The following is a 26,210-nucleotide window of genomic DNA, read 5'->3' as shown; positions in this document are numbered from 1 at the left end:
ATATATTTTTAACAAGTCCTACTGGTTCTATTCCCATGGTTTTTATGCAGACCTTCTGTCAGTAACTGCTGCCTTCCTGCCTATCAGCTCATTACCTTCTTACCCCTCTGCTCTATGTTCTATGTTGAAATGCCTAACACCTGTGATCTACTAGTGGTCAACAAGCATACTGATAAGTTATTCATTTTTAAAATGTTTCTAGGGACGCAGAAATCCACAAGACTGTACCTAAGCAAAAACAGTTACGACAAACCCTGTGAAATCCTCCAAAACCAAGAGTAACAGAGGAACTATATAAAAATTATGCATCAAATTTTAAAGATGGTAGACACTGAAAGAGATTAGGCAACAGACATTCCATGAACAGAAATCTCTCCTGTCAGCATCAGAGAGATGCAAAATGGATGAAGCCACTCCTGAGAAATTCCTTAGTCATATTGAGTGCCTTCTAGGGCAATATCCTTACATACAAAAAAATAGACACTCCATGAAAAAAAGACTGAGTGTGGTCTGATTCCGTAAGGTTCTTGGCACAACAGTAAGAAAAAAAAATATCCAAAAAAGGGCTATTTTCAGATTTTTACATTTCTTTACTTACCCCCTGGATTTCAGAGCCTTACAGAACTACAGATTCTATATTCTGAACGTTCTACAGTGTTCTGTAACCAGCTGGCCTGCCACCATGTCTATCAGATTGTTTCAACAAAACAGATCCTTCTGAGATGCAGAGAGTCTGCTATGCACCTGGAGAAGCTCTTCTCAAATCTAATCACACTAATATGTTCAGAATGAGTTTTCTAGGCATTACATAACAAGAACTAAAGGCAGGGAGTTCTGTCTTCCCAACTGATTGACGTGCTTAGATTTATGTAATGTTGCACAAGGAAGCAAGACACTATCTCCATCTCCCCTGCTCTCAGCATTAGCAGACTTACAGGAAAAAATCAGAGGAGATCATCTTTGCTCTGCCGAGGCACACCTGTTTTCCACCTCATTTTAGGTAAGCTAAGCATACTAAACTTTAAGATTTACTCTGTCTGGCATTTTCTTCAGCTTGTGAAACATTTTTAGGACAACTCAAGGCTCTATTTCTCAGTGTCTTCTTAACAACACAGCTACTGCATGCAATACTCTAATTGTCCTCAGCCATACCTTCCTCAGAAGTAAAATCAACTCTTCTTGCAGTCATGATTTTATAAATCTCAAAGTCACTTCAGCTGACTTGTTACATTAGGCATTCCAGCTGACCTGCTTGCTAGCTAAGACCTGTAGATCCCTTTTATAATATCTCTTTTCCAGTATGCTATATGGCTCTCTCAGAGAAAACATCTACATTCTTTAACCCTCATCATATAAATACCAATTTTGACTGCATTTACAAAATGGTGTTGAGTTGTTTGTATGTTTGTTTGTTTGAGGCTATGGTATAAGGTCACTCCAAGTGCCATCTGTGCTTCTCTGTATCTCTCTGCTGTCTGTCTTATTAACAACAAATGTGTTTACTTTTAGATCATTTAACACAATGTTAAAAGCCTTCAATGGAATGTTTTCAAAATCTTCAGCTGAAATATTTCTGGTTCTGACTATTTTTAACATGAATTTTAACAATATCACAGAGCAAAAAATGTTAAGACATAGTTGTGAAGTATTAGATCAGCTCCTTGTAATGCTGTCCCATACATTAAAGATAAAGGTTAAATTTATATCTTAAGCCTCCCACCCCAGCATAGGATCACTAGCACTGAAAGAAAGGTAATATTGCTACGAACCTGTCACCCTGGGCCTCCTGCAGATAGCACTTCACCAAGCTGATTCAGAGCTGTTTCCATTTGCCACGTGCACACACGCTCTCAAGCGCAGTAGGTGGCAGTGCATGTTATTGCAAGTCCTGATGCAGTAGATGTAAAAAGAGAGAACTGAATCTTGAATTTTAAAATTAAAATTTCAATGACATTTTCAATAGATGTCCCAGGTATAAGCATTAATCATCCCTTTCTTGGCATGCTTCAAACAAAAGTACTAGATCTGTGTCAACAGAAGCATCAGTAACAGACTACATCTACTGACATCTACTGTATTGGAATATACAAGGCTAGTAATATGAAGCCACTAAGTTTCTTTAGCTGTCATTTGAATAACACGTGCCAGAAGAACTGTGAGACAACACTTGGTCTTTGTCAGCATTAATTCTTATATAGATACCTGTTTAAGAATTTAGATTTTTGTGCATTTCAGCAATCACTAGAAAATATAAGCTAAGGCCAGCCAAGTTTAGTTCCCAGACAAAAATAATAAGTTATATTGCTTTGCAAACTTTATATTAGTTAAAATCAATAATGAGAAAATATTCTGAACAGAAAATGTTAAAGGCCATTAATATCAGTTTATGAACTCCTACATACTGCACACATTTTGATGCACTCAAAGAAAAGTTCAGTGCAGCTCTTCACTACAGCTGCCTTGCCCAACCAACAAGTATTTTTCATAATTCAGACAACTAAATCAAGACCTCACAGTGTTGACTATGAATTATTCAATACCTCCCTCCACACAAGCAAAGGTGAGCAAAGGTGCGCACTGACCTACAATGGGTATCCCATGGGTTAGTGTGTGTTCTGCATGAAATGTGATAGGGTACCACACACACAGATTTGTGTTTTTATATGCACATAATAAAAACACCAAACCAGCAATAAAAAAATGCCCCCTCCTGTATAAGCAAGCTGAAGAAAAATAGCCTAGAAACAGAAAGACTAAAATACTGATGAATGTCAGTTTCCCATACAAAAAGGTAAGTTCAAACCTAAATAAATGAATAAATGTGAGCCTCCAGAGCATCTTGTAAAATATGGGGCTGTTAAATGCTAGAATTGTTTCTGGGATTAATACCATCTCACCACATCTCTGACCACACCATTTTCAAATATATTCAGTGAACTGATAATGACAGCATAAATGGGAAACCTGTATCAAAGTATAAGGGAGCACATCAGTACTGCATGTCCCAAAGAAAACAACCAGACGTGAATGAACAACAAATAGCTGGAATTAAACAAGATTTGCTCAGAAAATACAGCAGCAAGTGACTGGGCCAACCAAGAGACCACCAGTATTGCAGTAAAATAACATCATCCAGCCAGAAAATGAAAAACCAAAAATAGCCAACCAAATAAATCTGAATCAATCTGAATCAACAAACCACAGGATGTGAATAGAAAATCATGTTCATTACTGCATAACGCTGGTTATGATGTGTTTCCAAAAAAATTCAGTAATTTAGATCTTCCTGTAGAAATGAAAGACAAAGCATAGCCTTTGAAAGAACCTAAAGTGTGGAACAGTTGCTTAATTGCACTTGCAGAAAATGTGCTTGTTGAATAAGCATGAAAGTAGAAGAAAATTTGCAAGTAAATTTTAAGGACCAGTTAATTTTCATCTATTCCCTCATGTATTTTAAAATAGCTCAGGAGATCTTTCTGTAGGCTTTAACAATGCTATGAATTTATCTAGTAGTCCATTCTGATTTGATACTTCAGTAATCGCTTTGTAGAAAGGTTTCTATCTTTTGTTCAGACATAACTATTTTCATTTTTAGGAAAGAAATAAGGAACAAAGAAGAAAATGTCAGCATTTATACACAGAAAACTTTCAATCTCATGACTACAGTTCCCCTTAACTTTACAAGGCACTCAGCTGCACGTGCAGCTAGGTGGCACTGGTTAGGAAGCACCCACTGTATATCAGTCGCTTCAGATTTCAGTGGATTATTAGGGAACATTTTCTGTCATCTGCTTACCATTAATACTGAAAGAGAAAGCCGTCTACACCAGTAAGAATGAATTATTGGTGCTTATGGCGATATTGCTACAATATGATGATTCTGAAACTGTACAAGTAAAAAGCACTGTCATTCACTCACAAAACACCGATGTAATTACCATTTAACGTGTATAATAACAACAACAAAACAAACAGAACGAACAAAAAAGAACCATCACAAGAGCATTCCCTTGCTAGAAAGGGAGGATGACAGTAACAGAAGAGAATACAGACTGAAATTCCAGTGGCAGCAGTGTAATCATCCAAAGGACTTACAACTGAAGTTTAGTGAATACTATTAGTATTTTGTTGTTCCTCATCAGCCAAAAAACAAACAAACAAACCAACAAACAAAATAAAACCCAACTCAATTGTCTTGTTCTTTTCAGGTAACTAAATGCACATTCCTCTGAATGAGTTTTCAAGAACAGCTATAATGTAAAAAATGAGGTTTTCTCTTTTGAAAAGTACTTGAAAGAATTTCATTTTATTAATGATAATCCTTAAGTGACAGGTAATAAAGAAGAACTATCTCTAATTGCTCAGAGAACTATTTTCTCTTAAATACATCTAGTGAATTTAATTAAACAGATAATTAGGACAAAGAAGCATAACTAATACTTTCTTTCTGAATGATTATGTAAGCGATGCTGTTAAATACAGCTGAAACAATAAGTTTATTCACGTGTATAAGCTTTTCAGAAGACCTAGAGGTATCTGTAAAACATCTCTCATGTTTTACATAACGTAAAGAGGCAACTGAAAAAGCTCTACCTCACATTACTGTTACATCCTGCCCATAGAGTAAGATACTTGCCAAGTAGAAAAAAATGTGTTTGTTTGCTGGATTGAAATATACAGAATCAAAGAATCATAGGGGTTGAAGTGACGTCTGGAGAACATCTTGTCCAGCCCACTGCTAAAGCACTTTCCCTACAGCAGGTCATACAGATAGACATTTAGATGGGTCTTCAAAGTTTTGATTTTGACAAATGAAGATCTGGTTTAAAACCTGTCCACCTAACTTAGTTCCTCCTTCTAAGATCCAGTTTCTGAAAGTCTGCAAGGTGACCTCTACTACCTGTCCTTTGTTTAATATAAGGAGGCCACAGGAAAAAGAGAAGTTCTATTTCCTCTAAGTCTGTCTTGGTTCTTCAAGCTAATGCCCCTACAGAACCAGGGCTAAATAGATTCAGTATGCTCATGAAACACTGTCATTTACATAACACAGTAGCATCACCAATCTGCGCAACACTGAAGAAGTTAGAGGCGAACGGCGGGATATTTCAGTGCTCTTGTGGCATCGTCTATGGCACTTTTTGTTCTTCATCAGTTCCATGATAAAGACTTTCCATTGCTGATTTCACAAAATAAATCTGCATTCAGAGTTTGACATTGTAACAGAAAATATCTAATGAAAACATGAAAAGCAATACAGAGAAGATATGGAGATTTAAATTAGACTCCTCCAAAGTCATATAACTAGAGAGCAGTCCAACTTCAAGCTTCTGTTTTGACAAGGAAGTATACAAATGAAGGCACATCTGGAAAGGCCAGAAATCTCTCAAAGAATAAATCTAAACTTAAGCACAGTCAGTTGTCTAGCTGCCAAGAACACACACTATGAATGTATATCTAAGTCCAGTAATGAGCACATTACAGCCTGCTTCACTGCAGCAAAGACATTGACAGTAATTCTTAATAAGCAAATCAAAATAAGAGGTAATTGAAATGAAATCCCTCCCTTCAAGAAATAAGGTATTGCAATCACACTGTCACTAATCACCAGAAAGCGTGAGAATAGAGACTAAGAGGTACCTCACTATGAGATACTGGAAACCGATAGCTTATGAGAAAAGTCTGTAAGGTTTATGTACCCAAGTTGCACAAACTGTAGAATCATTGTGAACAAAGAATATTCATTTTCCAACAAATAGACTTTTTTGCTTTGTTCTTAGAACCTGGTCAAATATTTGCTCTATTTTTTTATTTTTTTTATTTTTCCAAATTTCTTGACACTTTAAAATGCACATGACAGTGGTATTGCAATAACTAATACATCATATAATCAGTAAGGAATGTATTTAAAAAGACAAAAACTCCTGACTATACCCTTAACATAATACAAGAACAATAGGATAATCATAAACTATCAGACAGCATCTGGAATAGATCTGCTATCAGAAACCAGTTCTGTGGTATACCAGATTATTTTAGAAGTCATTAACACCCACTTGTATATACAGATTCTTGTGGTATTCTCGCACATAAAAAGTTATCACTCTCTTTCTTTAGAAAACTGAATATCAGTGATTCTTTAGAACTCCTCTCATAAATAACTTCTGTTGAAGAATTATTTTGTTTTTATTACACCGCTGCATTAATCTCGAAATAAAGAGAAGTACCTTGACTGTCACTTGAAAGTCTGAAAATGTCCCAGTTGTTATACATAAATCCGCAAATACATGCTACACATTTAAACATCTGAAGGTTTTAAAAATTAATACTTGCTGAAGGATACTAACTAGAGTTTATGTTCAATATAAGTTACGTGTAAAATAAGTTTACAAATGCAAATTCAAGTTTTATCTGAAGCAGCACAGGCATAAGAATATTTGCTTTCAGAAAATGACAGACAAAAATCAAGAATATTCAATGAAATTTGATGTTTTCATTATTTGCATGTTCAGCTGAGATTTGTAATACATCTACAGGGTCTGGGTTCTTCAGAACCCAAAATACTCCTGGGAGCAAAGAAACAAAGGCCTGCTCCTTTTGAGCTTCAGAATACAAATTCTTGTAATCTTCCCTCACATTCTTTAAGCTACGTACCCACTGAGGACATTTATTTTTATGAATAGCCTGAGGTTCAAATCAGAAATTAAACTTCAACTGTGGTTAACCATTCTCATTTAAATAAAGATGATAATTTCCAGACTGTTCCACTCCAGACACCTTATGTTGCAATTTTTTCCTGAACTGAATTTTGGATGATTATAAACTGTGAAGTTCAATTTTTATTATAATATAAACAAGATGCTACAGTTTTGCAAAAGCAGAACAAAGCCTCCTAATCCTTCTCAACACCTGGCAGGTATGCTCTGCCTTTCAATGGCTGCAGCTAGATGTAATACAAATTAGCTATAAAGAAGGTAGCTCAAAAACACAGATGAATTTAGATTCAGCTAAATGAACAGCCAAGAAAAGCTGCAGAAATTCTCATGGTGGTCACCTCTAACCAATGGCCTCCCTGGTGAATTTACAGAAAATGATAGAGAAATTGGTGGTTAATAGTTAACTCATCACCATCACTATGACATGGGTATGTAAAGCATACTATTAACCATAGAAACAGAAACAGGCAGATACAACTTGCTCAGGAGATTTTGATGAACACACCCAAGCTCCCAGCACACAGATCTGCACTCTGCCTACACAGCCCCATCACCAGTTCATAGAACAACCTCACAGTCAGCAGAACCTGCACAAACAAAATCAGTTAATCACATCGCTGGAGATATGCATAATAAGACATAAAAAGACAAAAAAGGTCCTGAAACAACAAGCAGAGGAACTGCTAAGTTAGTTCACATAAATGTTTGAAAAGAAATATTCTACCAGGCCCAGATAGCTCACAGGCTCTGATCAGAAGCACATCACGCAGTTACCTTGCTGTATGTATTCAGAGCATCAGTTCCTCTTAGCAAGCCAATTTCCTTGAAGCATTTTTGCAGAGGACCATGAACATCTACAGAACCACAAGTATTCATCTCCCTTTGCATCACAGCTGCTCCCCTCATGAGCTGGTTCCTTCCATTGTCAGAGCTGCAGCCAGGAGGAGGTTTTTTATATTGTAGGCAGGACAAAACAAGGAGATTAGCTGGAGCCTGCAGAATCAGAATTTACAAATATACACCAAGCACTGTTTGGACAGTGTTTTTTCCTGAGAGCGGAACAAATTCTGCCATTTGCAATCTGTGCAGTGATCAGACTTCTTGATAAATTCTGACTTCTCAACATCAGCAGTGACCTTCACTTATGCTCAGTTTGGCAAGCAAGCGCTGCAGCCCACCTAGAAGAGAGTCTGAAACTCCGGTCACACCACTGGTGCAGAGCTCCTGCACTGCTTCATTCCAGCATCATTAGCTTTTAGTATTTACAGTATTTTAAACATGCGTTATATAAAATACACTAATTTTAAAAAAAAAAAAAAAAAAAAAAAAAAAGTTTTTATTTCCAAGCAGTTCATTAAAATCCAAAGATGCAGAATTTGGCAAATAAGAAAATTGTAATTTTCTGATAAAGCCCACCTTGCTAAGGGCTCTGTCACCTAAGGTACAGACACAGGCATCACCAGGTGAAGGGTTACAGACTGTCACATCTTCATTAAATGGGAGACACTGAGCTCTTCAGGGTAGTTTAGTGTTCTAGATTTTGCTTGATGGCAGACACTGAGCTGAACTGGGTCCTACTGCCACATATTCCAAATAACAGTGCAGGAGGTATTTTAAAAAGCAAAGCATTCTGAAGCTTCAGAAACATGGAGATCATGAATGTAAGAGGCACATGTTTGGGAAAAGTGTTAGTAAACAGGGATTAAATTCACATATCTCAGCTGATACAAATAGGAAACCAGGCAAATAGAAGGACTATTGGAAAGTCTCCGAATTTGGTGAACATCTGGCTTTGTTATGTTTATGTCCCATATTTGCAACAACTCAATAAAGCTTAGGGCACACACTTTTTCCTGTCTCTATGATATCTGGTTTTTCGCTTTTGATCAGTTTCAATCTAATTCTTATTTTATATTTCATAGCATGCAAACAGCTTGAGGCTCTAGGAATAGATCTGCACATGTTTTCAATCTAAATAATTCAACAAGATCAAGTGGTTAAAAATAATAATAATAATAGAAAGACACCACCCTATGCTCTGTGATTTTTAAAATCATTTTTCCTCTTAGGCACAAAAGACAAGAACATACCACACACTTATTTTTAGGAATTTATTTGAAAGCACGGGTTCTCTTTTTTCTATTTCTTCCAGAAATTTAATAATGCATAGTATTGGAAGGTATAGCAGAACATCCTGACCTCATCAAGGACACTATCTGCTTAAAACAAAACAAAAACCTCTTCCTGTTGTCCCTTCAGCAAAAAGAAACCATTCTCTTGCTTTTCCATAAAACTCTTCATTTAGTCTTTCAGCTAGATCTTGAATAGACTGTGGTAGGACAGTCCCATGCCTTTAATTAGGTGTTGTACAACATAAAAAACCAACAACCCTGCAGCATCAGATCAGCAGTCTCATTTGTCAGTGGAGTCAGTTCTGTGGGTTTCTCCTTCTTATTTAAGCATAGGGAAGGCTGACATGAAACTATGAAGGAATTTCACATTTTTCCTTTTGTTTGGAATTTCTCTTCCTATTATCTACCTCCTTCAAATTCTTCAGCACAATCAGAAGGTCTCCTATTTGCAGTGGATTCCTGCAGGTAACAGTATAAATCCTTTCCATTCTAGAATTATTTTTGAACTCCTCTCCATCAGGGGAGTTACTGAGAGCAACTTTGTACTGGAAGAACTGAACATAAAGAGACCCATATTCACAACATAGAAATAATTCATGTCCTGGCTGACAAATTAATTTCTGTTACAAGGAGAGTTTACCCACTTTTGTATGGGACAGATTTTTTTATTTTTCAGTATTACAAACCAAATTCCACTCCCTCATACCTACTTCAGAAAAGAAACAACTCTATGAACATCTCTCTTTGGCCTGCTCCCTGACCCTACAAGCTCCCTCCTGCACACACACTCAGCTCCTATAAGGCTAGTGGTCACAGCAGTCCTTCCCGTGGATTCTGCACTCACTGCTCTCACTGGGCAACCACCACTAGACTACAAACATGATCCTCCTTGGGTCTTCTTTATTTCTCCTCTTTTCCTAAAGAAGATTCTTTTCTAATGAGGAACATCACATACTTTCTTGGGAGCAATGTAGCTTATCAAACCCATTCCAAAGTCAGACTGCATGATCTGGAGCCTCTGCAATTGAGATTAGATGCTTAGCTAAATCCTACTATTTGTAACTTATCATACTAAAGGACAATAAACATCATTAACAGTAACCACAGTCCAGATGAAGCTCAACAGTAGGCAAATGTTGACATGTAACTATGGTGAAGGTGGGCATTTCTAAATTACATTCATTAAAGTATGTAGACTCATGCACTGATACACAGTGATATGAAAAGTTTAAAACTGTTGCCCCAGGATTGAGGACAAAACCAGCACTAGGCACCACTTGCTAGAGCAGGTCCAGGCTGACACAGTCAAGATAGTCTGCTGAATCCATCATCTAAACCTGCAGCTCCCCAACCACGATCTGCTTATAATATGTGAATATGTGAAAGGAGATAAGACATTAAACACATCTCTAGCAGAGAGTTTGACTGCTCCATGCATACCAAAGCAGACAGGCAGGTAATTCCAGTAAAGTTTTTCTTACACATTCTGGCCCAAGAACAGAACGTGCTGCATGCAGGTTGACAAATAAACACTGGCTTGTTTTGCAAAGGTCACCACCGTGAGTTGCTGTAAAATTCTGGCTGTGCACATAGCTCCTAACAAGGCTAAATCTCGCACAGGAACACAAATCTTCTCTTTTGTCCAAATTATCATGAAATGATAAAAGAAAGCTGCTGAAACCAGAGGTGCAACCCTTGAAAACCAGGCTCAATTTTTTGGAACTGGCCTTGGGGGAAAAAAAAAAGAAAAAAAAAAAAAAAAAAAGAAAGAAAGAAAGAAAGAAAAGTTAAGAAAAAGAAAGAAAGGAAAAAGCAGGAAAAAAGCAGAGGCCTGAGGCTAAAAGAAAATGTTCCCGAAGCGCCTGTAAGGAACAGGAGCACACTATGCTCTGGCACCCTGACAGTCACCTAGAAAGGCTTTATTACTTGGCAAACAGGAAAGGGAATACTTTCCACTGCTATCCTCTGTTCCCTTCCATATGTTTCGTGCTAGGAGACTGCTCTGCCTCTTCTCCACTCTTATTCTCCCTACACCTCTGTGCTGCTGCAGGGATTTCCATCAAACAAAATAAAGGTGTGGTTCTGGACCCAGTACTCTTTTTCCATTGCCTTTTGCACCTGTTGACCCTCCAGGTACAAATAAGGTTGGCAGAGGCCTACCAGAGAGCAGGGGCATCTCCAGCCATGCTCCCAGGTTCTGTCAAATGGGTGGAGGACAGAAAACTCTGCTTTGTAGATATCATTCAAGCATGTACATTTATTTTTTTTTTTTTTTTTCTCATGGTATTTCATTGCAGATTTTTGGATTTTCTGCATGAATAAGCTATTTCCTTCTGGTTGGGCTATGCAGATCTATGTCTGCCTTTTCTTAATAGCACCTGCTATTTGCTTAAAATAAATAAAAAAATAAATTATTGACAAGTCACATCTACTTTTGTCTCCCACCTCAATAGCATGTACCTATAAACATGGTTGCCACAACTCTGCAGCTGAAATGAAATGAATAGCCAGAAGTCATCTACAGCCACAGACACTTGAATTACCTGAAAATCCAGGCTGTGTAGTTTTGCCTACTAGAAAAACATGGCATATTCAGATTGCAGTCTGTCAAAGCCAGAAGGGTTCACAAGGATTTTGATTGCTTGTTTTAACAAAGCTCTCACTAGGAAGTGTTCCCATCAAGACCAACAGGTCTGAGAAGAAAAGAAATTAAAACAAATGCACATCATGCACCCAGTTATCAGCAAAACAGAGATTTGCCACAGCTCCATCGCAAAGGAGACTTCTTATTCTCAGCTCCCACTCACGTGTTCAGTTCTGGCAAGCTCTCCACCAGCTAGTTTCTCCCACGTCTGATAAATGCATCTATCTTGTTTTTCCCACGGCAAACAAAACCAACACTGCTAACACCTGCTCACTGTTGGAATTAAGTTTTCTATTTACAATGGCTTCATGTTACAGAAGCAAATGCAAGCACTTTTGACAACCTGCTAACCCATGTATCACGTTCTATTGCAAACACACGCTGACCTCTGACATGGAGTTTGCACTGCTTATTGCCCCCACCCACCAGTACCATTAAGTTCTGAGAGATTCCCTTATTCCTGCCTGCTGGCACAGTCTGGATCACAGCAAGCACCTTTGCCAGCAGTGCTGGAGCTGTGCTGCAGCACCCTTGCCTTCTGGCAACCAAAAGGATCTGCACCAGTCCCAAAACACTCTCCACGGAGCATAGAACGTGGCTTCAGGAGTTAGGGCAAGCCCTCTGTTGCCTTGCTCCCAGCAGCCACCCAGAAACACACATTTGGACATTTGGAAAGCACAGAAGGAAATTGAGGAACCATTCAACTAGCACTTAAACAAACAAGTAAGCTTTCTCAAGGATTAAAAAGACAGTGTTAAACATCACAGAAATATAGTTCTGTGGAGCCTGTTTGAAAGTCAATTTTTCTGCTCAGCAGAAAAGTACAAGATCTGCAGCTGCCAGACAGTGGCACACATACATATTCCACCCAGTGCCCCTCCATGGAAGTCCCATGCTGTTCCTGGACAGAACCCTCTATTTCACACCCCTGACTTGGGGACCCAGCTGCTTTGGGATCTCAGCACCCCACGGAGCTGCCTCCCCATTACACAGCGTTGGTCCTGTCTTCACTTCTTGCTTACACAAAAGGGTAGGCAAGTTACAAGCTCCAAATAAAAGTAATGAAGGTCTGCATGCTGCTTTCAGCTGCCTTACAGCCTGTCTCTTAGTGCATGTACAGAGATAGGATTGCTCCCAGCAACTAATTTGGCAGAATGACTACACTTGCAGGAACAGTAAGGCTGTGTACAAAATTTGGCAACAAGCAAATTCACTCTTCCTTTTGGAGGCCCCAGCATAGGTGTCACAGGAAATTCATGATTGTAACGGCACCAGAGGCCTCTGCCCCATGCCTCCCTGTACAGGAAAATGTCCCTGCAACACTGACCATGCAACCGCTACATCCGCACCCACCTTGCAGAGTAAAGCTGTACGATATGTGTATACATCTGTAACTTTCAGCAGAGCCAGATCTCTCAACTTCATGCTTTGCTGCTTCAAATATCCAGTTTCTGGTTTAGAAGAGAGAATATATTTTTGACCAGTTACCCCGTCAGTGTGCCTGCAGCTGCAGAACTGCAAGTCACCTCTTTGCTTCTTTTCATAGACAGACTGATGGCAGCAAAAGTTAACCCCTTGAATTCATACCACCCACAACATAAAAATAGTTAGGCAAATGAGTCATGTTCATGGATACAATACAAATGGCTTCCATACTCTCCACATACTAATGTGGAGAGCACAGCAGCCCCAGTCAACTGTCACCTTGTAAAGTATGACAATTATTTTTTTATGCTTGAAATAGCGCAGCAACATTTATAGAAAGCAACTACAGCTGGTCCTGTGGCAATTTATGTTACTCTGCACACACAAGCAAGGTATACATGCACATCCACCATACATACACATCCTGCAAAATAACTTCCCTTATAACCAGTGGTCCTGCAGCAAATATAACTTGGGGATTTATAAATCAGGTAATGCTGTTCAAAAGTACTGGCAAAAAACAGTCATGTTTTGTTGAACAAACAGCTTAAATCCAGAAAAAGTAACATGACCTATTCAGCCCCTTCCAGCTGACATGGTCCATTCAGGTATTTATTTTGCTAGTTTGAATTACAATGCATATGATTGTAATGGCCAGCTGGTATCAACTAAAATAAGAAATAAGACATTATTATCTTCTCTTCCACTGTGTGAAAGATCTCTTAGTGTCTGAGAGCATGCTAACCATCTAAACCTTGAAAGGAAGATAGTATACAAATGTTTTGACTCCATAGACACAGTAAGGCCAGTATACAGTGATAAAGATGGTTATAGATGGTTAAATATTTTACATTGTCATGTCTGGAAAAAAAAAAAAAAAAACAACTTAGTTTAAAATTTAGCTTTTTTTTTTTTTTTTTAATAGCATTCCCTTACTGCACTTTCTTTGTAGTTCAGCATTAGTCTGTACTTACATCTGTTAGAAACCTAAGGATCTGTTTCTCCATTAAAAACAGGTAATCCCTAGTCCCACAGATCTATCCCTGAACTTGAAATTTATACAGACATCGGTAACAGAAAAACAAAAACATCACTTTGGATGTGTTTTGAGATATAGAAAACATCCATTTCCATCATCTCTGATCACCACAGATGGGCACAGAAAATATTACACATAGAGAGCTGAGTGCATAGCCAAGCTGCTGATCCTACTTCTGCTGTCCATCAGCTACCTCAGGTTGAAGAGGTGAAGTTGTTTAATTCAGCAACTCTCCCTTCTCACAGATGTACATACTACGCAATTATATATTTCTGATTTGCTGTGGCTTAATAGGTGGCTGTCAGCTCACCTATCTTATCAACTGACCCATGAAAGTGTCCTCATCACAAGTTCATAACAAGTTTATAATAAAATGTGCACTAGTAAGCTCACTGGCTGCAGCTGCGTGTGCACATTTCTCCCTTAACAGCATAACTGCTTGTATATTCACTGTGAATTTTCCATATATTGAAGCAGGGTTTTCTCCTTCACTTACTTCTGTAAAGTATTCCCTGCATTTCCAAGCAAATGGTGTTGCCTTGCTAAAAGATGAGCAAGGCATGATCTACAGGCAGCCACATGCCTTGCTGAAGATGTAAATGCAATAGCAGCACTTAATCAAGTTAAATGATAGATCAGATAAATATTTGCTAGCCAAAAGTGTGAAAAACACAGCTTCAGGGATTGATGATGAGTGCCACATGACAAGGTCAATTATAAACGCATAGGCAAGGAACTGATTTGGATGCAGCTGCATGTCTGTAGCAGAAGCAATCACAGATATACAGAGGCAAGATGACAGCCAAAATTTTTTGTGAAGAGTAACAGTTAGCAGGGCTAGCCTGAGATTATAAGCAAGGACACTACATGTTTGTTATGATCCGACTGTGTCCAGCAAAAATGAATGAATGTAAATTGACAGGGCCTTAACCAAAAAACACCTGACTCATTAGTTATATCTTCAACTAGTCACAAGGCTCCAAACAATAGATAGCTCATCAAGGCTGAGGAAAGGTTAGCTTATATTATATGAATTTTTAAGTTTTTAAAACACTGAAAAGCTGAGACCAGAAATTCCAGCACTTATCTCTCTGGTGCCCACTATTCTGGTTTTGGCAGAGCTTGCTAATTACTTGCTTTCAACTTATGCGTATAGAATAATATAAAAAGTGTGCAATGCCAAGAAGAATAATACATGATATGTACACTTACCCACACATTCACTTGCCTTATTTGCACAGCACTAACTACACAAGGAATTCATCCAGCACAAAGATTAATTACAGGCCACATGAGAAACAGCAGTATTTTCTTTCTGCAAGACTAGCATAAATAAACGCATCCCTCTACCACTCATGATTCCTTGTGGATCACATTATTGTTATGTATAGCTGCACTATAATCTTTGCATTATTTGTAAAATATTTTATTGAGTGATTCATTTTTTCTCTCCATAAATCTCTTGATAAATCAGTTAAATGTGAATAGTCTAGATCTAGTTCCATTTATTTTTCTTTTCTAAATCAGTCATTTCATGTTTTATGATAAATAAACCAAGATAAGCCAGACAGCAGCAAATTCCTAGTTAACAAAAGAATAACCACAAAGAGGCCAATAAACAAATAAACAAAAAAATCAACAGCTACAAAAATTCAGTATCCAACTGACTTGGCTTTTCTCAGATATCTCTAACATAATCATATGCATTAGCTTTCACCGTTATAATCTAACCCTTTGTTACTGGTAGATTATTGATTGCATAAGCAGTTATTACAATCACTGCATCATCTGTAGCTTGGTCTTCAGAATTCATCTGTGGCAGAAAAAGTTCCTGTTAGACTTTACCCTTGATCAGTTTGAACAAATACAGCTTTAACAAGCACTCTACCAGGACACCATTTGAAACTGTTATGTGCCCAGCTTGTGAGGCTGTCACATAGAAGTAAAAACTGGTACATATGCACTATGAAAGCTACAGATCTATACTATAAACTGGGTTTCTTAAAACAGATTCCTTACCCTCTGCCTTCTCCCGAGCTGATTAGCAGAGTAATTTTCTTCACTCCCTGCAAAGCTGGAGATGCTTTCTGTCACCATGCACTGTTCAACAAGCAGGACATGAAAGAATAGATCCTCAGCACTGCTCTCAAATCAGAAACACAGATGCATCAGGGACCTGGATCTGACCTTTGCCACCTCACCAGTGGGGCACAGCAGCAGCTGCACGGACATAGCTGGGCAGGCAGACCTCTTCCATCAGCAGCATAAGACTGTTTTTGGCGTGTTGGCACAGCAAGACATCACAGTGAAGTATCAAACTTTCAGTTTAAAAGGTTTTTGATGTTTTCAAGAAAAGAAAAAACAAAACAAAACTAAACAATGTCTGTTTATTGGAAAAAAAAAATAAATTCTTTTACTTCAGAAGATTCAGGATAAATGAATGTTTCTGAAGTCTAAAAAGCACCAGAATGCATCCAAAACAAAATGTTTGTTTCATGGTTTCTAAGCTTGTAACTGAAAAATGCATGAGTCATCCTTGAAGATTCAACAGTACTCGCAGTACTCTTGAACCCCTGTGCAACACTGCACACAAGATCAATTCCTGGCTGCCATTTTTCTTTCCAGTCAGTTCTTAGAGCACACACAGTGCCTGCAGTGGTTATTGCAAGTCTAAATCAACCTCACAACAGTACAACACTTTTGCACCATTTGTTTCCAGATAACTGCCTTGATATCTGACTGATCTGGTCTTCTGAAAAGCCCTTCTCCTTCATGGCTCAGTTCATATAACACACATCTAAGAAAATATGCAGCACTTTTTCTAACAGCTGGAGACCTGATAATTGCCATCACTCTGGACACAGGGATAGGTGTGCTCCACCTCATCCCTTTACCAGTTTATCTTGAATTCATAAAATGGATAGACAGCAGGTTAGTACTCTCCCCATAAACAGCACCACACAGAAAACGTAAGCTTGTGCAAGAACAACTTCTAAACAATCAGGAAATCTCAAAGTCATTTCTCCTGACCAGCAAGCTGAACACACTACAGGTTTTGGCAGATGCTTCATAGCACTTGTTAGCTCCTCAGCCATCGGGGCCAGCCACTCTGCTGCTTAAAGCAGTCTTGGAAAGTTACAGCTTGACTTTCAGCAGCAGCAGAATGCTGAAAGCAAAGCAGCCACTGCCAGGGCACACAGCTGCCTGTCCATCTTTACACTTCCTTTTTTGCAGACTTGAAGAATGAGGTGTTCATGGCCCTCAGCACTAAGGAATCCCTGCATGTGAGGCAGTCACCACAACTTGGCAGGCTTGATCCCACCACAGTGAAACAGCAGAACTTGAAATCTGAAGTCTTTAAGAAACAATGAAACACACCCACAGGTTAATAGGTGTTTTAAATATGGATATGATCTTATAAAAATAACGACATACTGACAACAGAAATGTTTATAGATGTAATAAGAATTTGTTAATCTTATTTTTAATTAGTTTATTTAATTTTATTTATTTATTAGTCAGAATAGAGGAGTATGCTACTAGAACCATGTTCCACAGAACAGGAGTAAAAAGGTAGTAACAACGGGGTGCTCAGTACCCCCCCCACCCCCCCCACCAGCTACCACTCAGGTATAGACAAGCCTGCAGAGGAGGGAGATCAGTGTGGCCTTCATGCCACCTCCATGGCCTCATCCTTATGGAGCTGTGGAGCCCAAGCCCCATGGGAATGTCCTTTTTGTGACCACAGGAATGTGTGGTGGGGCTGTTTTCATATGTGAAAATGCTTTGGAAAACAAAAACAAAATGCCAGGTGGCTTTCCATCAGACAGCAGTCCGTACTGATGGGAGGACCGTTCGGTGGGATTCCTAGCACCTGAAGAGATGCAAGATTACCTGTGACATCCTTTGGAGTATTACCTGTACTGTGATCTGTGCCATCCTCTACCCAGGATGGCATGGCTACTACAGTACCTCACTGGCAGGTTCTGACTGGTGTGATAACAAGACCACAGCTCTGGGCAGGCAGCGGGGTGTGCCTCACAAGAGGATTTTCCCTCACATACAGGATGCAAACGTTGCTAGTAACTGATTAAAGCTTGTGAGTATATGAAGCACATGAGCAAAACAGTTCAGAAAATTCCTCATTTGCCTTCATTACTGTTTTAACTTCTCACTGATCTTCTAGTCATGCTGAAATAAAAACATATGTACAGATATGTAAAATCTCTGCACAAACACTGCTAGCACCAAGAGCTGCCAATTTATCCTTGAGGGTAAAATTCTGAGGCAGGAAAATACAGTTTTTGGATGAGCTACAAGATTTCCTAGGTAGGCTTTTCTTTCTCAGCAGAAGTAATGCTAACAAAGTATATCTTATACAGGAGGTCTGGAGTTTTTTCAAATGACTATGACAAACTTGCCTGTATTTCAGAGCTTACATAAGCAGACAGACTTTTTTCCGAGCTCCATTTATAACAAAAGTTGCTGAGCATTTTGCAAAATGAGGTTCATCACAGAAGTGTTAAAACTGGATGTTAGAACTTAAACTGCCTCAATGTAAAAACGCTTGCATGTCTAAACAGGTTCCACACTCACTGGGAATAAACAGCATATATGCTACTAGGAAAACAATATTTTCATGTGGTGTGTTCTTATTAAATTTGGCATTCATCATACTGGAATTTAATGAACACTGAATGCATATGTATGGTGGAATGCATATAAATTAATTTATTTATTTGTTGAGGTATCACAACCTTTGTGGCTTTCTGATTCAGTCTTATTCTTGGCTTAATTTAAGGACAGTTCTTGGCTTCAGAGTCAGTACTGAAAGAGCCCCTTGCTGCCTCTGAGGATAGACTGCTTAGGGAAGTCAGAAAACACTTACCCCATAGAAACCAACTTAAAAACAAATTCTACTGATATATCATCACTGTATTCATTACCTAGCATTGTAATAACATGCAGTAAAAGAAAATTAATAAAGCTATGGGAGCCACTCCAAAAATAATACATCCTACTCATTTCCACAGAAGCTACAACAAAGTGAAAAGTGACACTATTTGATAGAGCAAACACTCTTTTTTTACACAGTCATCACCACCATCAGCTGTGGCTTTTCACCAGCAATGGCCAAGAGCCTGCATGCCACTCTCAGAACAATCCACACCAGCAGAGATGACCCACTGTCACTGTCACCACTGCTGAAATGCACCACCCACCACCTCACTGGTCTCGTATTCACCATTTAGTCTCCAGAAACATTCAGCAAGCATCAATGAATGTGAATGGGTGCAAATATTTCCACGTGGAGAAATTCAGTTACACACCTTTGCTTCGTATGCACTTCAGTATCACATGCCATTTGGTCAGACTGCCCCCCTGCTGCCAACTGTTAATAATAATTATTAATTATTATAATAATAATTATTAAATTGGGAAAAAAATTACAGAATCATGGAATGGCCTGGGTAGAAAAAGACCACAATGATCATTGAGTTCCAACGCCCCCTGCTACGTGCAGGGTCACCAGCCACCAGACCAGGCTGTCCAAAGCCACATCCAGCCTGGCCTTGAATGCCTCCAGGGTTGGGGCAGCCACAGACTCTCTAGGCAACCTGTTGCGGTGCATCACCACCCTCTGTGTGAAAAACTTCCTCCTTATCTCTAACCTAAACCTCCCCTGTCGCAGTTTAAAACCATTCCCCCTTCTCCTACCACCACCCACCCTCATAAACAGTCATACCCCCTCCTGTTTATATGCCCCCTTCAAATATTGGAAGGCTGCACTGAGGTCTCCCCAGAGCCTTCTCTTTTCCGAGCTAAACAAGCCCAGTTCCCTTAACCTTTCCTCACAGGAGAGGTGCTCCAGCCCTCTGATCATCTTAGTGGCCCTTCTCTGAACCCATTTCAAGAGCTCCACGTCCTTCCTATACTGGGGGCCCCAGGCCTGGATGCAGTACTCCAGATGGGGCCTCACAAGAGCTGAGTAGAGGGGGACAATCACCTCCCTCTCCCTGCTGGCCACCCCTTTTTTAATGCAGCCCAGAACACAGTTGGTCTTCCAGGCTACAAGCACACACTGCTGGCTCATGTCCAGCTTCTTGTTCACCAGGACCCCAAAGTCCTTCTCCATAGGACTGCTCTTAAGGAGATCTTCCCCCAATTTGTACAAATACCTGGGATTCATAACTAGCACAGGTTATTGACAAGAAATTGAACTTCTTCTTGGATGGTTTTAGTCCAGATCTTTCAAGTCAAAACCTTCCCCTAAAGCTTTGTAATAAATATTCATAATAAATTGTGGAAAGTAATGTCTGTAGTTAAGCTCTGACCTAAAAATGAAATTATTTTAAATTCTATTCAGTGAGATAGTAGAAGTGTGCAGCCTTCAAAACAAATCCTCTCATAGGGCATTGGATAAAAATAGTCTTACAGCATATATTTTCTGTTTCTTAATATTTAGTAGTTTTTCTCTGTCCCTGTTTATCACGTTTGGGTTTTTTTTTTTTTTTGTTTGTTTGTTTGTTTTTTGTTTGGTTGGTTGGGTTTTTTTTAATTCTCACCTAAAAGTACTCCAAGTGAAGACACAAAGAGGTAAACTCACAATAAGGCAGTTTGATTTGAAATTTCCAAGGCTATCTACAGCTGCATTTATTTCCACTGCTCTTCAAAGGCTTCTGTTTTCTACAAATACTGCAGCATGAAGTTACTTAAAATTCTTCAATATAGTTGCTGTTTTGCACACATACACACACAGTGCTATACAAAACCTTGCATCAAAAAGCTTGGCTGCATCTGTGTACTTCATTACTAACAGCAATACAATTTATTTCCAGAGTGATCTTTTTACCCTGTTAAAATTATCTAGTAGCAGTAAACATAAGTGCTATTTCTCCAAGCCAAACCCTGCCTGCCAAGGATGCAAAGCTGCACGAGGAAAACCCATGGGCAGACAGACATCTTCCTGAGTCACTTGTGTCCTTATCTATGATTCCTCAGGCAAGTACAGTGTCAGACACAATGAAGCACAAGGGAAGGCAAGCTCCATCCTCTGAAGCGGTGAATATCGTCTTGTTTCTTTGTACCACAGATGCATAGAAAACACCTGAGGCTGTTACCACAAGTATATCATACCTCTTACAGCTATGCTGGCATTCTCTGCATGGTGCCAAGTGGTACTAACAGCACCAAAACCTCTAGCAGAGCTACCATGTGTCAGGTCACAGGCACATTACCATCATGGAGAAGGGTCATGAAAGGCTAGAAGCACCAATAACATTAATGGAAAGAAAGGCAGCTTTCTCCAGGTTTCTCCAGGAGCAATAGGGATGCAGTCTGAAAATAACAATAAATCAGTGGAGACTCAGTTGTCTTTCAGTTTTCCTGCTATATCCTCCTGCTGGAGTGCAGGTCAGTGCTCAGCTACGTATGAGCCAGCAGCATGCCAGGTAGCTCAGAAGGCCAATGGAACCTGGACTTGAATCAGAAAGAGTATTGCCAGGAGGAGCAGGGAGGTGATTGACCCCCTGTACTCAGCATTGGTGAGACTGCACCTCAAGAACTGCGTTCATTATTGGACCTCTCATTACAATAAAGACATTGAACATGCCCTGGAGCATGTTCAGAAAAGGGCAACGAAGCTGTGAGGGGTCAGGAGCATGACTCTTATAGGGAGTGACTGGGGGAACTGAGATCATTTAATCTGGAGAAGTCTCAGGGGAGAATTTATCACTCTACAGCTCCCTGAAAGGAAGTTGTGGAGAGATGGGGGTTGGCCTCTTCTCCCACATAAGTAATGAGAGGAGTGGAGGAAATGGCCTCAAGATGCACCAGGGGAGGCTCAGGCTGGATATTTGAAAAAAGTTTCTTCTCTGAAGGAATGTTCTGGTCCTGGAATGGGCTGCCAGGGAGGTGGTGAAGTCACTACCCCTGGAGCTGCTCAAGAAATGTTTAAATATACTAAGGGATATCATTTAGTGGGGAAATATTGGTGGTAGGTAGATGGCTGGACTAGATAATCCTTTCCAACTTTGGTGATTCCATGAACTGATGGCTTTGCTTATTTCCCCCACAGTTTATACTGCTAAAAACTGCATTAAAACAGAGGCCTATATGAGTGCTACAAGTAGTGTGTTCTATGTGAAAGAAACAGAAATTTTCATAGCAGTGTCATTCACTACCTAAGTAAGAAATACAAGAAGACAGGCCAACCAAAGCAGATAGTAGCATGCTCTCTACAGTAAAATGGAATACAGAAACATGTATAATTGTGAGAAATCAAATCAAAGGGGGAAAAAATAAAATAAAAACAAAGAGATTAATCAAAATGCAGTCTTCCAGCGCTTTTGCAGTCTTTTGCTATACCAGCGCTACTTCTGGTATAGCAAAAGAGAAGAAAAAACACAGGTCTTATTAGAGATGTCTACATTGTGCAAACACCAAGCTGAAACTCATCAGAATGACAACTTAAACAGGTTGCCTTCAGCAAAATACTTCAGAAAATAAAGCTATTCATCTGTGACAGGACAAGGTTCATCTGATGGCAAAGATGAACTGTAAAGGATTTGTTACTTAAAATGTCACCTTTTAGATAATACGCACACAAGAAAAAATACCTATTATTAAGTATCACTTCCTAATTAGTTCTGTAAGATCAGTTAGCAAGAATTATCCAAATTTACGTGGCAACAGACAAGTCAGTACCATTTTTATAACCATGCAATGAAAACTAACAATTCTGAAAACTGGATTGAATTTATTACATTTTTCTTCTTTAACTGAGGGAATGAACTGGACAAGTATATACCATTAATGTAGGAATAAAAGTACATGGAAAAGCACATTATTAATGAGGTAATACCTTTTCCTATTACTTGAGTGTGTATGTATTTGTTATTGCATGCATCCACCAGTTCCTAATATAGCATGTCAGTAGCAATATAAATAAGAATACCTTAAAAAAAAAAAAAAACAGTGACACCCAACTTCACATACAGTTGAAAAAAAATTATTCCACCTTTCTTGTGAACTGGCACTGGAATGGTAAGACAGCTATTTCTTGCAGCCAGTTCTTTCCTGCAACTGTCTCCGTCTTCTATCCTGCATGCTTCTAAAAATGAAAGTGTCACCTTGTAAGATAATTAATTGAGTTGACCAAGACTCCTACAAAACCACATTCTCATCTTGCTTAAATATATATCATAGAATCATAGAATGGTTTGTGTTGGAAGGGACCACAAAGATCGTCAAGTTCCAACCCTGCCCTGTTGCAGGCAGGGTCACCAAATTCCAGATCTGGTACTAGACCAGGCTGCCCAGGACCCCCATCTTGAACATGTCCAGGGATGGAGCATCCACAAGCTCTCCGGGCTGCTTCTTCCAGCACATCACCACTTCCTTGGTAAAGAACTTACCCTGATATCCAATCTAAACCTTCCCTCCTTGACCTTAAAATAATTCCCCCTTGACCTATCACTGTCTACCCATGTAAAAAGTTGATTCCCCTCCTTTTTATAATCCCCTTTTAAATACTGGAAGGCTGCAGTGAGGTCTCCTCACAGCCTTCTCTTCTCCGGGCTGAACAAGCCCAGATCCAACAGGGGAAAAAAAGCATATAAGTATTATAAAAGGGATTATAGACTCCTTTGGTTTGGCAGAATGTTGAATCTGTGACAAAAATAATATTGAAAACATCAGATTCATAGCATACAAAAATAAACACTACAGTTATTTAAAAGCAGTATTAAAGACAACACATACAACACTACAGACTGGACAAAAAAAAAATCGACACTCAGGACTGGATCAGAATTTCAGCAAAAGGTTTTTTGCTATTTATTATTCTACAACAGGGCAACAAGGTCAAGAGAAGTAGCTGAGGAAAGATTCAAAGTACCAAATATTTGTAAGACTTTCATAGGACAGGGTCACTTCAAATTCCTGACACAAAATAAAGTTGGTGTTTCTTAAGCAAAAATCTCTGCGTGAGTGTGGCAGTGTAAAGCAAGCATCTATTGTATACATCTCTGCATGCACTTATGCTTCATTATACTGAATTGTTACAGATACTGTTATTTGATACTACTGGTATTTCTACCAATTCCCTTTCTTCACGCCCTAAATCCTTGTGCATTATTCTCGGCTCATCCAGAGGAAAAAAATACATGCATTCTCGTGTTTATTACATAATATTCTTGACAGCCTTTCCACTCATGCTCATGTCTTAGAACATACAGGGATGGAACTGCATGAAACACACCACTGAATTTTGAGAAACCTGCAACACTGACAAAATCACTGAGATTCTCAACATACCTGGTGAAATGACATCTAAAAATACTGAAGCTGAGACAAGTTAAAATAAATCCTGTTCCACCTACTTTTGAGCTGGAATTTAATAATGCCTGCTGCCACCCACCTAAATGCCCTAACCATCAGACTAAGGTCACCTGGAATCCCTTTCAATCTCTCTTAAGGCTGCTTTTCTTCCTCTCCATTAGATCAAGCAATTCTGTGGTCACTAAGTGATCGATCAAATCAATCAAGTCATCCTGCTGGCACGAAATGGATCCTAGAGAAGGCATCGCATCCAGAACCTGCAGGAAGATGTGGCAGTGTAATGAATGAGCACATTCTGAGCCCAGCGATGGATGTGGCATGCTTACTTTTATATGGTCCAGTTTTATAAACAGGCACCTTGGAGAGACAAGCCACCTTTCAAACTGAAATCCACTTTCCTCTTTAATATCAAGAAGTTCATCTTCTGAACAGTGTCTTTCCCAATCTGAAGCCTGGAATATTTTCTATCCAGTCAACAACAGACAAGGAAACAAATTAATCAGTTTTAAATAAGAAATCCCTTGTCAGTTTCTAATTAGCTTCTGTAGAAACAGCAGCTGCTGAACTGAGTAGCTGATGGTTTTTTCTTCTGTTGCTTTTAACTGTCTCACTGTCCTCCTCTGCTGGTTGCTTGTGAATGTATTGCAACATTTTGTGAGATCACACCTCACGCTTCTTCCCTCTGTACATTTGTGCCTCACCATTGCTAAATAATAATAACAAAAAAAAAAATAAAAATAAAAATAAAAAAATTGCTTACTTCAGTTTTACGTGTAAAACAAACATATTGTGATCTTCTGATTAAAGCTTTTTAATTGGATGTGTTAATCTGCCATGTCACTGAAATTCCATTTATGAGAAAAATCGATCTTCCATAAATGACTCAGTAAGAAAACACAACTAGTTATCCTTGACAAATCAGGCACATAATTGCTGTTCAAATCATGTATTCCCAGAAGTACAAAGGTTTTTCCCCAGAATGCTACACAACCTTGTGCAAAGCAGAGCACATTAATCTCTGGCTGCCACCGCTCAGTCTCTCAACAAGTACGTTCCATGTCCTGAAAGTGACTGCACTGGAAAACTCCTGTGTGAGCAGGAAAGCTGCTTGACTTGGAGAGCAGCTTATTTCTACACCAGTTTCTTATATGTCTAATCTCCTTTCCTTGGCATTTTGCAGAGACAGGGGTCTCTCAGAAGACCCCAGTGAAAGCTATCAGAAGATATTTAAGAAAATTAGATCTGCACAAATCAACATACAGATCTATCCTTAAACTGTTACCAACATAACAAACAGAAACAGAAGAATTCTGTGAAGTCAGCCTCTGAATAGATACATTTCACACATTAGACAAAATGGATAATTTTCCCCCCCTGCACCTGCATAAAAGGTACACCTCCAAACAAGAGAAAGCTAAGATTTTAGCCATGGTGAAAGAAATAAATGCGTGTGTTTTGTCTGCTTATTTTTCTGTATTTACCAACATGGAGTAGACTGTAACCTGGGCACTGATGACTGAGTTTGACAGAATCTCATTCTGAGTTTTTTAATAGAGTATTCCTGCTGGCCACCCTCTATAATAACTACAGCTGCGCTGGAGAAAATGCTATTAGACATCTGCCACAAAGAAGCACAAAGATTACTCTTCACCCTTATTTTTATAATGGCTAGTCCAGCAGTAATCTTGCTTTTCACATTTTGTAATCACTTCATCTAGACGCTGCTCATGAACTGATGCATGACTTTCATACATGGAAAAAACTGAAGTGTGTAACTTTGTTCAATTATTTCTTCTAGATGCTGCAGTGTCATTTTGAACAAAGCAACACTTTAATGTATTTTATGCCTCAAGGCATTTTCTCCATTATAAGCAATCAAGCAGCACAAATAAAATGCAAGTGTTACTTACAGCAGG

General features: G+C 39.0%; 1 protein-coding gene and 1 long non-coding RNA gene across 15 annotated transcripts in view; one reads left to right on the top strand and one right to left on the bottom strand.

Moving 5' to 3' along the window:
* MCTP1 (multiple C2 and transmembrane domain containing 1) overlaps positions 1-26,210 on the bottom strand; it is a 242,401-nt gene that overhangs the window by 202,664 nt on the left and 13,527 nt on the right. For 2 of the 14 annotated variants that reach the window (XM_085528968.1, XM_085528969.1), the window contains exon 1: positions 7,488-8,003. The exons of 9 other annotated variants lie outside the window; for them this stretch is intronic. In XM_085528968.1, the coding sequence (XP_085385094.1) occupies positions 7,488-7,619 (132 nt within the window). In that variant the 5' untranslated portion in view covers positions 7,620-8,003. Of the gene's footprint in view, positions 1-7,487; positions 8,004-12,842; positions 13,026-26,210 lie in introns of those variants that run through there. 3 more of the 14 variants (XM_085528974.1, XM_085528972.1, XM_085528973.1) reach the window with 3 other exon arrangements.
* LOC146753767 (uncharacterized) lies at positions 884-25,122 on the top strand. The gene is made up of 2 exons (XR_014939414.1): positions 884-1,000; positions 24,456-25,122. It is a non-coding gene; the product is annotated as an uncharacterized LOC146753767 (long non-coding RNA).

Source organism: Coturnix japonica, chromosome Z (genome assembly GCF_054131305.1).
Source record: "Coturnix japonica strain WE chromosome Z, WE-NBRP24, whole genome shotgun sequence".
In the NCBI taxonomy this organism is placed as follows: Eukaryota; Metazoa; Chordata; class Aves; order Galliformes; family Phasianidae; genus Coturnix; species Coturnix japonica.
The sequence above is the reverse complement of the archived record's forward strand: the minus strand, read 5'-3'. Positions and strand labels throughout refer to the sequence as shown.